This window comes from Girardinichthys multiradiatus, chromosome 13 (assembly GCF_021462225.1).
Source record: "Girardinichthys multiradiatus isolate DD_20200921_A chromosome 13, DD_fGirMul_XY1, whole genome shotgun sequence".
NCBI classification, from domain to species: domain Eukaryota; kingdom Metazoa; phylum Chordata; class Actinopteri; order Cyprinodontiformes; family Goodeidae; genus Girardinichthys; species Girardinichthys multiradiatus.
The window spans coordinates 34,397,663-34,412,966 of NC_061806.1; the positions used below are offsets into that span (position 1 = coordinate 34,397,663).

Consider the following 15,304-nt stretch of genomic DNA (forward strand, 5'->3'; position numbering starts at 1 on the left):
GAGAATACATAGACAGGAAAACTAGTCATGGACTCTGCAAATCTAGCCTTTACATAACAGTGTCAATAAGGTGGTTAACATGTGCTCCGTACACATGAGACCAAAATAACATTTTGTGTGGCAAAACAAAGATAAAACTGTAAAACACCTTCTTCACACCATGAACATGGTGGTGGCAGTATCATGCTGTCAAGATTATTTTCAACAGCAACGTCAGGGAAATAAGTTAGAGTGGAGGTGAGGACGGATTGAGCTAAATACAGGTTATTTACTATTTAGTTTGTTATTTGTATGTAAAAAACAAAAAAAAAACAATTTATCATTTACTTCCCGTACCACATTATAGACTACATTGTATTGGACATTAAAATACATTCACACCAGTGGTTATATTGTGACAGAATGTAAAGTTCAAGGGGTATAAATATTTTTGTAAAACCCTGTTAGGTCAAGACTTCATCAAAACTCTATCGTGAAACTGAATCTGCAGAAATTTATAGAAAATAGTCCTGAACATATAATCCAATCAGAAAGCAGTGGAAATAGCATGTTTACCTAATTGTTTCACTAAAGCAACCGCCTGATAGCATTTGGGTTGACTTGAAATATCACTGAATTTGTTTTACAGTCATTTCAGAGTAAGATAACACATTCCTTTGCTTTTCTGCCCCCCTCAGGCTCTCCATACCGTGATGAGATCACCCTGGGGATCTTGCAGTTGCAGGAGAGCAACCGGCTGGAGATTCTGAAGAGGCGCTGGTGGGAGGGAGGACAGTGTCCTAAAGAGGAGGATCACAGAGCCAAAGGTTGGGTCACCAGAGTGTTTCCTTTATATTAAAAACACAAATTCTCTAGATGCCTAAAGAAACTGTTTGAAAGTTGCTTTTCTAAATTATTTAAACTGTCACTCATATTTTGCTTAGATGACACTGATCATCAGAATTCCTGTTAATTTGCCTTCTGTTGACTGATTGACTAATTCCACTGCAGTCACACTTATACAAAGTTCTTCACTATATTATCAAACCTGCCATTGATTGACTGATCAATGGCTTAATCTTTTATGCACAAGATGAAACCAGCCAGGCAACCTGAATTAAGGTGCAGTTGCAAACTCAAAAAAAGCAGAGACACGCTGCTGTGACAGATGGTGCAGTCATTAAAAATGTGGAACAATTAGCGTTTTAAGTGGTCAGAATGTATCCTGGTTACACTGGAGTCAACTCTTTGCAGGAAGATGGATACCACCAGATGTGGAGAGTAAATGTGGCTGTGTGCTGATGTAAAGGTTTCTGCGGGAACTCGTGGAGTTTTGGAAGGTAGTTTCTGAGATGTTTGATATAATTAAATGCAGCGAAAACAGATGGAGCTAATATCATGAGCAAAGGTGGCTTTGAAACATTAATAGTGAGATTTGAGAGCAAGTTTGTTTAATTTAAATGTCAGATGTTCAGATGCAGCTGATCAAACAGACAGAGTGAATTAGTTTGAATTTTGAGCATTGGGGTCATCTCTACAGTAGAATCCTGACTCCATTATGCATCAGTTGTCTGCCAAGGAAATAGTTTAAAATTGCAAAAAAACCAAATTATGCTCCCCTGTTTAAAAGTCTTTCATTTGTAACTCTGCCTCAGTATGCTCTTTCCCCTCAGTGTGGGTTGTATGCTCCTCAGCTGACATGGCTTTCTATTTCTAAAAGTTATTTTAAAGTATGTTTTACTTATCTGCATAACCAGTCATAGGGAATTAGCGCCCCACTGTGGTGTGTACAGGGTCTTGAGGAAAGTGTAAGAAATTTTGACTACACCATAGGTGACTGCTGAGCCTGAAGTTGGCTGCCAATTACAACGTATGGCTTACACTTAGAGGCCTTTTTTGAGAAAGCTACAATGCATTTGAATGTCTTAATTTCAAATGTTACTTATTATACTCCTTGAACTCATCTGTATTATTCTAGATTGATCAGAAACTGAAGAAAACACAGTGTTTGCAGTGCTTTCATGATATCAGGACAACTTTAGGTTGATACAGGCTTGGAAATCACAATTCATAGATTGGTAAATCCTGGAATTATAAAAATTAGTTTTTTGTTTTTTTTGCAAACTGAGCTTTTTTTTTGGAGGGGTTGTGTTGGGGGTACAGAAGAGGACTTGATTTGTCCAGGGGGCTATTTTTACAAGAATCACCAATGGCTTAGTCACTATAGATGACAACAAAACTAATAAGGAGGTTGTTCCTCATTTTGAGTGTACAGATGGTAAATATTCTTGTAAACATTTTCCTGCCAGTCAGAAATGTTCTCTGTTTTTTTTCTTGTAAAAAGGAATGTTTCTAATGCTTTTATTATTATTATTTTATTATTTTTGAATAAAAATGTTTTGTTTTTTTATTATAAAAAAGTACTTATAAGTGATGAAGATGCTTAAGACATTTATTTTAAACCTAATTGTTATGGTTGTTAGATGGTCCGGCACTGGTGAATTTGCAAAGAAAACAATTGGTTTCCATAAGGTCTTTTATTTTCTGGTGAATGAATGTCCTTAAATCAAAGGGCGGATATATATATATTCTTTTTTTTTTTTTTTTTTTTTTTTTTTTTGCTACTGGCACGAAAAAAAATGTTTTTTAGAAGGGAACCAGGAAGTGTGAAGGGTGCTGTTCATTTTTTGTCTTCATTTTTGATGAACTGCATTTATTTTCCTCCCTGTTTTCAGACTTTCAGACTTTTATTTTTCCTGAAATGATACAAAATGTAAAAACAAATATACAGCCTGCTATTATATCAATTCACATCATGTTTCTTGGTTGGAGTTTATTGATTGCGCAGACTTGAATTTTCCCTCAAAATCTCTATAAGCTAATTTTTACTTCTGGCACATCTCTCTGCGACGAGAAAACATGGTTTATCTTTATTGAGTTTTTCCCTCTGATCAAGGCTTCAGCAGACAATCTTAATGGAATCATGAGTCCAGGCACTGCATCGATCAGTGGCTCTCTGTCATCTATTTGTGTAGCTTTTTTAATTCAAGAAAAGGAAAACAATGTCACCTTGATAATAATACAAATGTGTGCTTACACTTGCATTTATTGTGTTGTTTGGGTTGTTTGGCTTGTTTTGTATTAAACTCACACATTTCCTGTTTAGAGAAAAAAGGCAAGTTTATAAGAATAATCAGTAAATGTATCAATTAAGAAGTTGATGTTTTGATGTTAGAGTGACATAGGGTTTAATTTAGGTCAGTTTAAATCAACCATTGACCTTGGAATAGATAGAAACCTGATTTTGTGTTTGTGTGTGAAGTCTGATAAAATTAAGACACTAAGGTCTTATTAAGACTGGTCAGGTGTTGCTTTGTTGTTGATTACACAGTAAGCAGAATGTGTGTGTTTCTCTTCCTCTGTGCTCACAAGACAGAAAACTGCATTCAGATAAATCTCTAAATAGAAAAAGAACACCTTCTTTCTGACAGTCTGTGGAGAGCTTCAGTAAGTGGCTCAAGTATGGCATTTTGGGCAAATAGTACAACTAGTTTATAAGAAGTGGTTTCTTGGAGTATTCTTTTTGCACTTTTGTTTAGTTTTTGAAGTCACACCAGACGATTTCAGTAAAGAGTGGCCCAAAATTGCTATTATTATACTTGGCAATTTGAGGACTTTGTTTTCTTGGTACCAATGCTAGTTATGAAGTATGATAGTCTCCGAGATGAGAACAGCAATTTCACTTCTTGACCCATTTTGGATGCCACAGCCTGTCTTTGAAAAGTTTTGGAGTGCTGTCATAGAGTCATTCACATCTCCAGAGGCTCTGATTCCACCATCCATCACATTCTGTAGGCTAAGGGGGGTCATCCAAGGACAGAACTTATCCGCCTAGTATAGAGTGGAGCTAAAATTAACTCAATATATAAGAGGTTATACACAAACCTGCTCAATTTTAGATAAAATGAGGTGGAGTGTGGTGTAATCAACCATTGGACTAGTGAATAAACACCACTGACATCTAAATTGCTAGAGGCCTGGGGTGTTCAAACTGCGGTTCTGGGGCCATTTGTGGCCTTCTGAATGATTTTGTGAGGCCCCCATTTCAAGAATGATACACATTTTCCCACCAGCACAGGCAGTAAATGTAGATGATTTAAAAAAAAAAGTTTAAAATGAGATTTTTCCTGGCACATATCAATGTAAAATATACAGCACAAAGAATTAGTCTCTTTTTAACTATGCATTTTGCTTTTTTAATTTGATTGTAAACAGGACCACAAACATCCAGACATCTTACTCAAAAGCAGACTTGGCACACCTATTCATAAATCTTGGCTAAATATAGAAAACATTTTGAAATGAAGAGTGAATGAAAATCATGATTTTGTTGCTAGAAATAGCCTATTTCCTAAGCCAGGAAAAAAATATATACCCCCCATAATTAGTAAACTACATGCCTTTCTTTTATTAAGGTGAACCTGCAAAACCCTAAAACAGATTTACAGATCCCTTTTCTACATAAAATTCCACAAATTATATCTGTTTATTAAGTTAAAATAGTCCATCTTTACTTTATTTTCGAGTAGGTAAAATAAACACTTTTTTATTGTTTAGCTTAAAAAAATATTAGAACGTTTTTTGTTTTTTTTTGCCCATGAGCGCTTTCAGTTCGACAATATTGGCCTGTGTATCAAAAAACGTTGACAACAACTGCTGTAGGTAATTCTCATTAACAATAAAGTAGTGGTCAGTTGAGACGGATACACATGCCATTTAAGGAAATCAGTTGATGTTTAATTGTTCACTAGAGTCAACATCTTCTTGAAGTGGAAACTGTAAAAGCACTCAGTCTTCTTCCTGCAGCCACTGCTAGGTCCATTTACATTTAGTTTCAATCTAGTTTGAGGGCTACAAAGTTTCGTTTGCTCACTTATAGCTTTGAGGTTCTCAAAGAAATTTATTTTTTACATTTTCTGTTGAAGAGAGTACAAAACTATTACAGCTGAAATCAGAAATGTAAATGTTTCATTTGTATAAAAAGACACATAACCAAGTTTTTTTGTTTTTTTTTTGTTTTGACCAGTAAGGATTCCTAACATTATTTCTGATTTTGAACATTTGTAGACACTTCTTTTATAATTTTCCTAAAATTCTGTTTAATTTTACATGTACTAAGATTATTATCCCTTTAGCAAAAGCCCATATGATGGGAAGATAGGAAGAAGAAATTGGCCCACAAGCAACATAAAAAGCCAGATTATAGTTTGCAAATGCGCTCAGGAATAATACCTTAATTCCTGGCAACATGTCCTGTCGTCTAAAGAAATTGTACAAACCATCCCAATTTAGTTTCAATTTAATGAAATAAATTTTCAGATCAATGCATTTCATTTCAAATTACATGAATACAGATTCAGTCTGAGCAATTCAAATTCACAAGTTTCTGCCTATAGTAAAACAATTACAGTACTTTTGTAAAGTATTTATAAAGTCAAAACTGAAACCAAGAAAATAAAAATAAAATAAGAGAGTGAATAAAACAGTCTAAAACTCTATATCTTAATAAACTGGTACTGTGTCCAGAGAAACAATGGACAAAGAAATAAAGTATTTTAAGAGTAAGACATAAACATACTACAATACTGTTTTCTACCAGGACTAACCAGGCTCAACAAAGACCGCTTCCAGCTAAAAATGAGCTGTACACTCCCTTCTCTCTGTAAAGGGATTAAAGACACCAAACTTGAATCACTGAGGAGAAAGCAAAGAAAAAAAGGTAACATAAAGCAGCATTCATATTGCAAACGTCCCTCTGGCAGCTTCTCTCCTGAGTTTTCACTTTGTTCCTGACATGAACTACAATCAGAAACAGGACCTTACAGCATTTAAACAATGGCTTGTTATCCGTACAAGGTAAAGGAACATCCCATAGGATTTTAAAGACTGGGCTACTATTCTGTAATTGTGCCCATTCGGGAAGAAATGAAACACAAACAACAGTGTTGTGAAAACGTATTTACCCCTTTAGCAGTTTTCTTAAGTGAAAACCTACCCAAAACTACGTGGCCCTATGTATAAAAAAAAAGTGATGTGATCGATCAATAAACGTTTTTTACATTTGTTAAAATAAGGTAAAATAAACACAAATTACTTTGAATGTGTTTTAGTCCTTTGATAGAAAATCAGATTGAAGCAAAATCTTAAGTTTTAAGAAAAGAAAAGTAGAAGTTTCTTTTCCAGCTAGTAATCAGCCTGATCAGAGCATAAAAAAAAATCTTTATTTGCTTATTAATCCCTTTGTCCCTGTGTGTTTTTTGTTTTTTATTTAGGTCTCGGCATGGAGAATATTGGCGGGATCTTTGTAGTACTGATTTGTGGCCTCATCGTAGCTGTGTTTGTGGCCATCATGGAGTTTGTATGGTCAACTCGCCGCACTGCTGACACAGGCGAGGTAATAGTGCATCTTCATCTTTCTCTTGCATTTTCCTTCTATTGCCCCATTTCTGATATTTGAGCACTGTTTTCTGCCCTATTGCTGCATACACACTTCATGATACTGCAAGGAAAACCCATCCATAAATTTGTGATGCAACTTTATCTGGTTGGCTTGTAATAAAATTGTTATAAAAAAAATCAAAGCACTCTGTCAAGTCTTTATTTCATTTGTTGACTTTTCAGTAAATTCAAGCTTTAGTATTGTCAGACCTGTTTAGGGCTGTATTGTGCAAACAAGGAAGTTTAATCAAATTGGAACAGTCAACAAGTCATAAGTGTGCAGCTTTAGAACTGAACAGGAAGATTCAAATCTGTTAAACAGTAAACATGGAGCAAAGCTGGGGAGCTCTGATAAACCTCTGTTCTTTTGCACTGAATAGAAGGCAGACACATGTCCATCCTCATTCCCAGTCAGGGTAAGGGTTAGGGTTAACCCTAAAGGATACAAGCTACACTATTGTAGCAAGGAAGATAGGAGTAAAGAAAATAATAGTTTCAGTTAAAGAATGAACAGGAGCTGGGGATGTCTGGATCATGACCTTTTGTCACAGATACCGATCCTAGTTGATTAAGAATATGCTTCTGCCAAGCGTAACAAGTCCCAGTGACGCAATTCAGTGATGCGGGGTTATGTCTGGGGTCAGGTAAGCATTGGCAGACGAGAAGTAATGCCAGTGACTTGATTGCATTCTGGACACAAACTTAATTATGTGGTCAAAAGTAATTGGATCAAACAATATCACAATGAGCATGTTCCCTAAAACAAATCAACCACCTCCACATCTCACAATACAGTCTTAGGAAAAAAATGAGAAAGCCCAGAGACAGGAATGGATGAGTAGTATATCCAACAGTAAGGCTGCACAAAATATCACGAATATATCGTCGTCACATTACCTATTTGTGCAATATTAATATTGCAAAGAAATGTTTAGAGTGCAACAATTGTTGCCTAATATATTCCAAGTCTAGCTAACAGGACTTTTACATGCAACACAGAGTGATGGAAGCACACGAGAAAGAGAGGAAAGAGGAAAATATGTATATATTGCAACTGATATCATCATCGCAATCTTTGGCAATGTTATCGCCATCACAAGACTTTCTAGTATTGTGCAGGTCTGTCCAACAGAATTAACCATTATATTCTATAGATTTCTCTTTCTACTTTTCTTGAAAAAAAAAAAAAAATCAAATAATATTTCAAAATAGCCAAGGCAGCGCAGTGCCTACCCTGCTTGCCATGTAATATTTGCCCTATATTGGTATTGTGATTATATGCACTTTACTTACTTATCAATAGCGTTCTAAATTCTGGCCTATGGTGTTCCAACATCAGGTATCTTGGTTAAGAAAGCTGGTATAGTATTCTGACAACATAACTTCATAATGTGTTTAAGATATATTTCGATATTACACATGCAGTCTCCAATAAACTGACATGTTGCTCTTGCTGATGATGTCTTCATGTGGACCAGTTAGCTGAATTGGTTAGCTAATGTTAGGATGTTATTTTTGTTTTGATATGACTTGCTGAATACTGGGCTCACATCTTTCTGTGTAGTTTGACTTAATCATGAATGAATAAAGCTACAAAAACGTTGTCCTGTTTTACAGAGTTCACACTTTGCTTTGAACAAAAATTGTTTGTGAAACTATTGTTTCAGCTGCTTTCTTTGTATCTCTCCCAGGACAGCTCACTGATATCCGAGTACAACACAACAGGTCACATGACACAAATGTCACAAACAGTAACCGAACAGCAGGTATTGGAAGTTGGACATCCTTTGCTTAATATTAGTGCATTTTAGTCGTAAAAGAAGTAGTGTAGAGTACAGTTATAGATACAGATTTTGAAGAAAAACCTGATTTGAATCAAAGTAAATTCACCGAAAGGGGAAAACAAATCTGAAATGTGAAGGTGTGTCATCCATTTTGTCACATTCATACTCTCTGTTCATTTATTGTTTGTCTTCTGCGGGCACAGTACATTGTTTTGAATTCGGCTTACTCTTATTTATTAGTTGTTGATTTGACTCTGTTTTGGATGTTTTTAGTGGGCATTAACATGCACCCACACAGATATATGGCCAGATAACATTGGTTGGATGGGGATTCAGGAAGCTGCTGAACATTTATACACACAGACACTAAAAGTAATGTGTTAACATCCCTTTCTTGCTTTTTCTCTTCAATGTTTGAATATACTCTCTTTTGAAAGCGTCTGACTTTATACATTTTAACAACACACACTGAATATTGACAGAGAATGCATAACATCCTTTACACATATTTGTATGTTTCTAATGAAACATTTCAATTTCATTCTGGACATAAAATTTTAAAATATAAAAAAAACGTATTTTTTAAATTATATTAGAATTACTAATATGATTTCTGTGTCTATGATGTGGTAAACGTGTAAGTATAATTTTAGGTCATAAAAATTAAAATAAATACTGTGCCAATGGAGGTAGTCTGCTGAAGATTTCTTTAGACTGTTTGATTGTCTTGTGGCTATCAGTAGCTCTTGGAAGCCCTTGGTGTGACTTACTTTTACTACAACAGAAATAAAAATGTGTTAAATTCAGGGTACTTCTGCCTGTTTTGCAGTCCTAAGATAGCCTTGTTTTCATAGCTTTTGGGTGGGGAGAGTTCACCCTTTTGTTACCTCATCTTTTTTTGTCTTCCTTTTGTCTCTCAGGTCTCTGTTTGTCACGAGATGTTAACAGAGTTTCGAAATGCAGTTTCTTGTAAGAAAAACTCCCGGGCTCGTCGGCGACGCCCTCTGAGCAGTGCTGGGGGTGGAGTTCTGCGTCACCCCTCCCGGCTAGCTCTAGCCGGTCCTAGGCCAATTCGGCTAGTGCGAGAAATGCGTCTCAGCAATGGAAAGCTCTACAGTGGTGCCGGCCCTCTGACGGGGGGCTTGGCGGGACTGGGGGCAGATATGGCAGCAGGACTTGATTTAGGCCCAGGGCCACAGAGGCTCTTGGATGATCCATTAGGTGCCAACTCTGCCACCTGTACTCCTCCTCCTCCTCCTGTGTCGGTATTTGAGGCTCCGCCTGCCCCACCACGCAGCTTCCTGCAGACCTGCAGCCACGTCCGCATCTGCCAGGAGTGCCGGCGGATCCAAAGCCTGCGACCAGCCACACTCACACCTCCCCCACCTCCTCCACCTTCTTCATCCTCCTCTGCCTCATCCTGCTCTCGTATCCCTCCTTCACTGGCGATGGCGGGACACCACCATCGCCATAATCCCCACCCCCACCTCCACTACCACCACGGATCCATGTCATTACCCCGCCTCCCTCCTCCTCCTCCCCCAATTCCAACAGACAGAGCTGATAGCGATGGGGGAACGGCAAGCCCACTACGGGCAAATAACAGACCGGCGCCTCCACCCAGGCCACTGCCGCCTGCCAAAACACCAACGCACCCACCAACGAATTTTCTCGGGGGCCACGATTGTGCTTAAAGACATCAAGCGAGGGCTAAAAAGATACATACGAAAACATTCAAAACGTTTCTTTTGGCCTCAGCAACATAGCTGTACCTGTCTAAACTCCTGGTGAAGAGGATAGAAAAAAGTATTTGAACCCATTTTTAGCGTGAATCCCTCAAAGTGTAGCCAACTTGGCTCAGTTGATACTACAAACCTTTACACAGTGATGATTGAGTCAAGCCCCCTAATTTGGTAGCAGAGAGGATTAAGTAAACTGTATTCGGGAATTTGCAACTTGAAGTAGTTGCAGTTGGTGGACAAATATAAAGTTAGTGTTCAACTTCAGATTCCATCTCTTACCTCGGCTAGTCATCCTGCTGCAAGAAGAGAAGACTTTGAAATACAAACGGACCGAGTTCACCAGCGCTCTCATGTTTTTTTTTTCAGTTTAAATACTGAACTAGGTGTTTGTACAGGATGAGTCCTTTCTGCAGATGTGGTAGCAGAGCAGTTGTACAGTAATAATGGTCTTCTGTCACTCTTTTGGACGTTTGTGGAGGATGTAGCTTTTTCCATACTGTTTTGCTGTTAGTACAGACTGCCTGGTGCTGTGGTCCACAAAGCAGAGAAACAAAAACTCATGTACTTACCTAAAGTGTTCAAAACTGTGCTGGGGTAGTTCTTCTGTTACATATAAAGATTTATCAAGCAAGAAAAATGCAATGTGAAGCATCTGAAGGGAAAGGGCTGAGAAGCAACCAGAGTTAATTATTTTTGTAAAAATAATGTAAAAATGTTTAAAATCCTTGAGATGTCATTTTACACAGTTTCAAGATGTGCCAACCAATTGCAAAGTAGTGTTGTCAGGGAAGAAAAATGTTGTTATTTTTAATTAAGTTACCTTTTGGGAAATAACTTAAGGCCTATGCACACCATGTCTCAGTTCTTCAGTTCATATAGGCAGAGTGATCATGCACATGAATGTCATTGTCTGAAATGTAAAGTTGTCTATCAACCATTTCTGATCTAAAGAATATTAACTACATTAGTAGAAATTTGTGGTCTTCTTTTTGAGGTGCTGGCTCAGTATTATCAGCAAGATTAGGAGTTAAAAAGAAAAGCAGACATTGACCTTGAAAAGGTCACATCTGACTGGTCACCTGGTGAAAGTCTCCTTCATGCCTGGTTGGATGGAATTAGAGCTTTTTACTTTTTTTTTCTACTGTGAAGAAGAAACACACAATCACCTTGACAAAATTGCATGTCTTTTTTGCCTTGTATTGTAAAATTTCCACAAAGGTTTGATTAATAAGACCCCTGTGACAACGTTTACCAGCTATTTGTATTTTAAAATTTGTCAGACGACACATTAAAATCATTTTTTAAATGTTCAGACTTGTGCAAAGGCCTTTTGGTGTGTAGTTTTTAATTTACCGTATAAGGCTGTTTCTATTATCTACTGACACTGATGTCACAGAATTGATCAGCAGATGAATTTAAAATGCACCACAAGATGTCAGTTTAACATATATTTTTGTACACATTAGGCTAGATGTAAAATTCAGATGTATAAACTTTATATCAAGCTAACAGTTTGAAATTATTTTTAGAACTGCTAGGCTACGCTAACAAATATGGAAGTAAAACTTTATTCCAAGATGATACAATAAGCTGGTAAATGGGGAAACATCTGTGGATTTTATTTTAGAAAATTATTTTCCATCCAGTCAAAAATGATCAGTTTTATATAACTTCATGCTTAATCCGGTAAACAGTGTTTTGTTTTGTTTTTCTGTTTGTTTTTTCTTTGGGTTGGCTATAGCTTAAGGCTAACTTCTAACTAAACTCTATTCCTTCAAATACACAAGCTTCAACCAGACTTATCCTATATTTCTTGAAATAAGGGCATTTAGGTGGTCCCAATTAAAAATGTTTAATAACAAGTTCATTAAAAATGGGAAAGCGGTGAGACTGTAAAATGTTCTCTGAAATATTTGGGTAATTAATGTTTCTAGGAGATTTAAAAGGTTTCAGATCAGAGTTTGAACGGATATATTCACTGTTATTATTTATTATTCTTCAGGAATAGCCACTAGTGGACTTAAAGTTGTGTTTTAAAATTACTAAACACAATTATTATTTCAGCCACAAACCAGAAGATACAATAGTGTTATGGTTTTCCCAGCCAAGATTTTGAGCTCCTAATACAGATCTAAGTAATTTACGATTAGGTTTTTGCTGATACCACATTAAAACTTTAAAGTGCAGTGAAATGTATTAGATTCACAATTTGACTGGATCCTTCTTAAATCACTCACCTATAACATTATAGATATGGTCTCTGCTGTTTGTCTTTTTATGGCAGGCTAAAGTTATCACGATTCCTCTCCTTTGATTTGACTCTGTAACGCAGCTCGTAACACATTTTAATATAATTTCAGTTAGTCTTTTGCACACATCTAAAGGCTAGTGTTTCAAATGTGCTCCCTGTAGTTCATACTGACATGGAGAGGTGTCTGAGCACAGATTGCTGAGCAGGTCACAAGTCACAGACAGACATGGGAACTGCAGCAGCCAACATAGTTTACACTGAATGTCACTGTTAAGAGGGAGAACAACAGTTAGAAGCAATGATGTGCTTGGTCTGCAATGCAGTTTGTAATGCATGCATGTACATGTTTGGCTTGTGTGTCTGCACAGATCATTAATACTACAGGTGCGATTGACAGAAAATCACAAAAGTACACTAACGGCTGGTAAATGCCTTGCTTGGGTGCAATTCTAAGAATTTCTAAGGATTTACATGTCAGAATTAAAAGTAGGAATGCGATACTTTTACGGTGGATTGAATAATCATCTTTCTTTCTTTGGCTTCACACAAACCCTATTAAGCTTACTAAATTGTGTTGGTAAGCATATTAAATATACTGAGGTGTAGATGTAAACAAGCAAATGTCTCAACAATCTTTGTGTTTTTTTTGGTTTTGCACCGAGGATGACCACATTTAGTGCTGTTGATATTGCTGGTACAGGTGTCGAATTTCTAATGCCATATTTTACATAAAGCCCTGAATGTTTCATTTGTTTTGTAGATGAAGATAATTCATTTACACTAAGGAGTGTGATCTTTTACAATCATGCGAGATGTGTAACATGTACGGCAAAATGGGTGTAACCAGACAGAACTGTTCCATTAACCTCATTTCCAAAATTTAGAAATTTCCACATAATTGAGGGGTACATGCAAATGTCCAAAAACCACTGCATTGATGTCTATTATTATCAGTAATATTTTGTTTTTATTGTGTCCTTAACGATATTGTAGAATATTGTTGTAACCCAAAAATCTAAAGTTTTGTTAATTAAGACAATTTGGACCCTTTTACCTTAAACAGAAGAAATGTACTGAATATTACTGAAAGTGAAGAACTACCTCAGTGCAGTTCCATCTGTTTTAGATCAGTTTCTTCCTGCTGTTTTAAGGCTGTTTTTGTAGATCAATGGAGCTTGGAAACTTTGTACTGTACACACACCTAAAAATATGCACACATATAAACACACACAGAAGCATATTTAACCGTAAACTAGGAGAGCAAACTGAAGGAATACAACGCTCTAAATTTGTGATTGTATTTTCATTGTGTCCAACTGGAGTATTACTTGCAATATTATATATATATATATATATATATATATGTATATATATATTATTATTATTATTTTCTTTTTTGTTTGTTTTGTTTATTTTTCCCCCATAAAGGATTTTTTTTCTTTAAGAATCATTTCAAATCAAACCCTCCCAACCCTGGAACATAGGCGTATTGATTATGAATAGCACTTACACTTGTAAAGGCTTACAGTTGTGTAGAAAAATGAAACATTGTTTTGAAGAGCAATGCCTGTAAGTTTTTATTCATTTTATGATTTTATTTATGTATATATTGCAACTGATATCATCATCACAATCTTTGGCAATGTTATCACCATCACAAGCAGCAAATGTGAAGAATGTTGATGCAAATCTAAATATTGCTGACTAATGTGTGTGCTTGTGTGTTTAGATGTGTGTACGACTGTATGGCTATCCTTGTGAGAACTAGGGTTAAATTTCAGATTCAGGTCATAATTGGGTTTAGGTCATTATGGAAATGCTTGTCCTCCCAAATTCAGCCATACAGGTGTGGGCTTGTGTTCTGTTGCGCATTTGACTATGTTTGGATTTTTATTTCTGTTTTCCTCCCTCAGATTTGTACCAGCAGAGCTCAGCTGTTCACAGCAGGACAGGGACAAAGGAAGGACACCATTCTGACAATTCTATTGTTATTATGATTATTATTAATATTGATGTGTGGGGGCGACTCTAGGACGGGTTCCTCCCTCTGATGTTGAATATATAGAAACATTTTTGGAATAAAAAAAACATTTTAAAAAGTCATTGTATCGAAAATGCCTCTGACTGTGAAGTTTTTATTTTGTAGTTGCAGGATTTCTCAAAAACCCAATCATATACTGAATGCTCAATCAGGATACCTTATAGGTCTATGATGTTTTTTGTTTTTGTGAAAATTGAGTCAGAAAAAGAATCTTCTTGTAGAGGAAGTAATTTGGCTGACCAGTTTAAAATAACATTTTAGAAATACCTTCCTTCTGATGAAAACAAAATTCAATATAGCAATGGAAAACTAACGTACAATGATTTAAAAATTTATTTAAAATGAACTAACTAATTCTTTTTCAGCTGTTTCAAACTAGCCTAGGGTTGTATTTGAGGGGCTTTCACTCGGGGGAATATTACCTTTTTTTCTCATTTTCAGTGGTGAATAATCTTTCTCACTGTGGAAGGATTGACTTACCGTATATCCCTTCCCATATTGATTCCCTGTGGTTACTGCAGGTACCTTTCCTTCTTGGCATTGTGTTAATACAGAAATATATGTTTGAGAACAGCAACCTGCCAGATCCCCTGCTTTCATTGGGGTTGTCAGATCTGGTGCTGATCAATTATTCTAGTGCATTTATTGTCATGTTTTGTGGCTTGGGAGGAGGACCAAAAAGCAGACATGAACTTGGAATGAGCAAGGATTTATTAATAACACGGAAAACTTACAGGAGCAAAACAAGGTCATGCAGGACTTTTTAATAATATTCTAAATTATTGAAATGCACGTGTAAATTGGCAGCATCTCACTGGTACTAAACTCTTAATTTCTAGCAAGTGTTTGCTTAGTTTGTTCATCACCTGCATTGACAGTAAGAGAAGCATTCATTTTCTCATGACTGTAAGTTGGTTAGAATAAGGGAAGATTCTCAAACTGACATATTAAATTTAGGAGTGATGTTTGATGCTTGATGCTGCACACAATATAATTTCACAGGCCATGT

General features: G+C 36.4%; 1 protein-coding gene across 1 annotated transcript in view; it reads left to right on the plus strand.

Annotated features, from left to right (window-relative positions):
- Nucleotides 1-11,315, plus strand: part of LOC124879269 (glutamate receptor ionotropic, kainate 5-like) — a 299,585-nt gene extending 288,270 nt beyond the window's left edge. The window contains exons 19-22 of the mRNA XM_047383724.1: nt 678-806; nt 6,312-6,433; nt 8,169-8,243; nt 9,182-11,315. Of these exons, the coding sequence (XP_047239680.1) occupies nt 678-806; nt 6,312-6,433; nt 8,169-8,243; nt 9,182-9,955 (1,100 nt within the window). The 3' untranslated portion in view covers nt 9,956-11,315. The remainder of the gene's footprint in view (nt 1-677; nt 807-6,311; nt 6,434-8,168; nt 8,244-9,181) is intronic.
- The last annotated feature ends 3,989 nt before the right edge of the window (nt 11,316-15,304 follow it).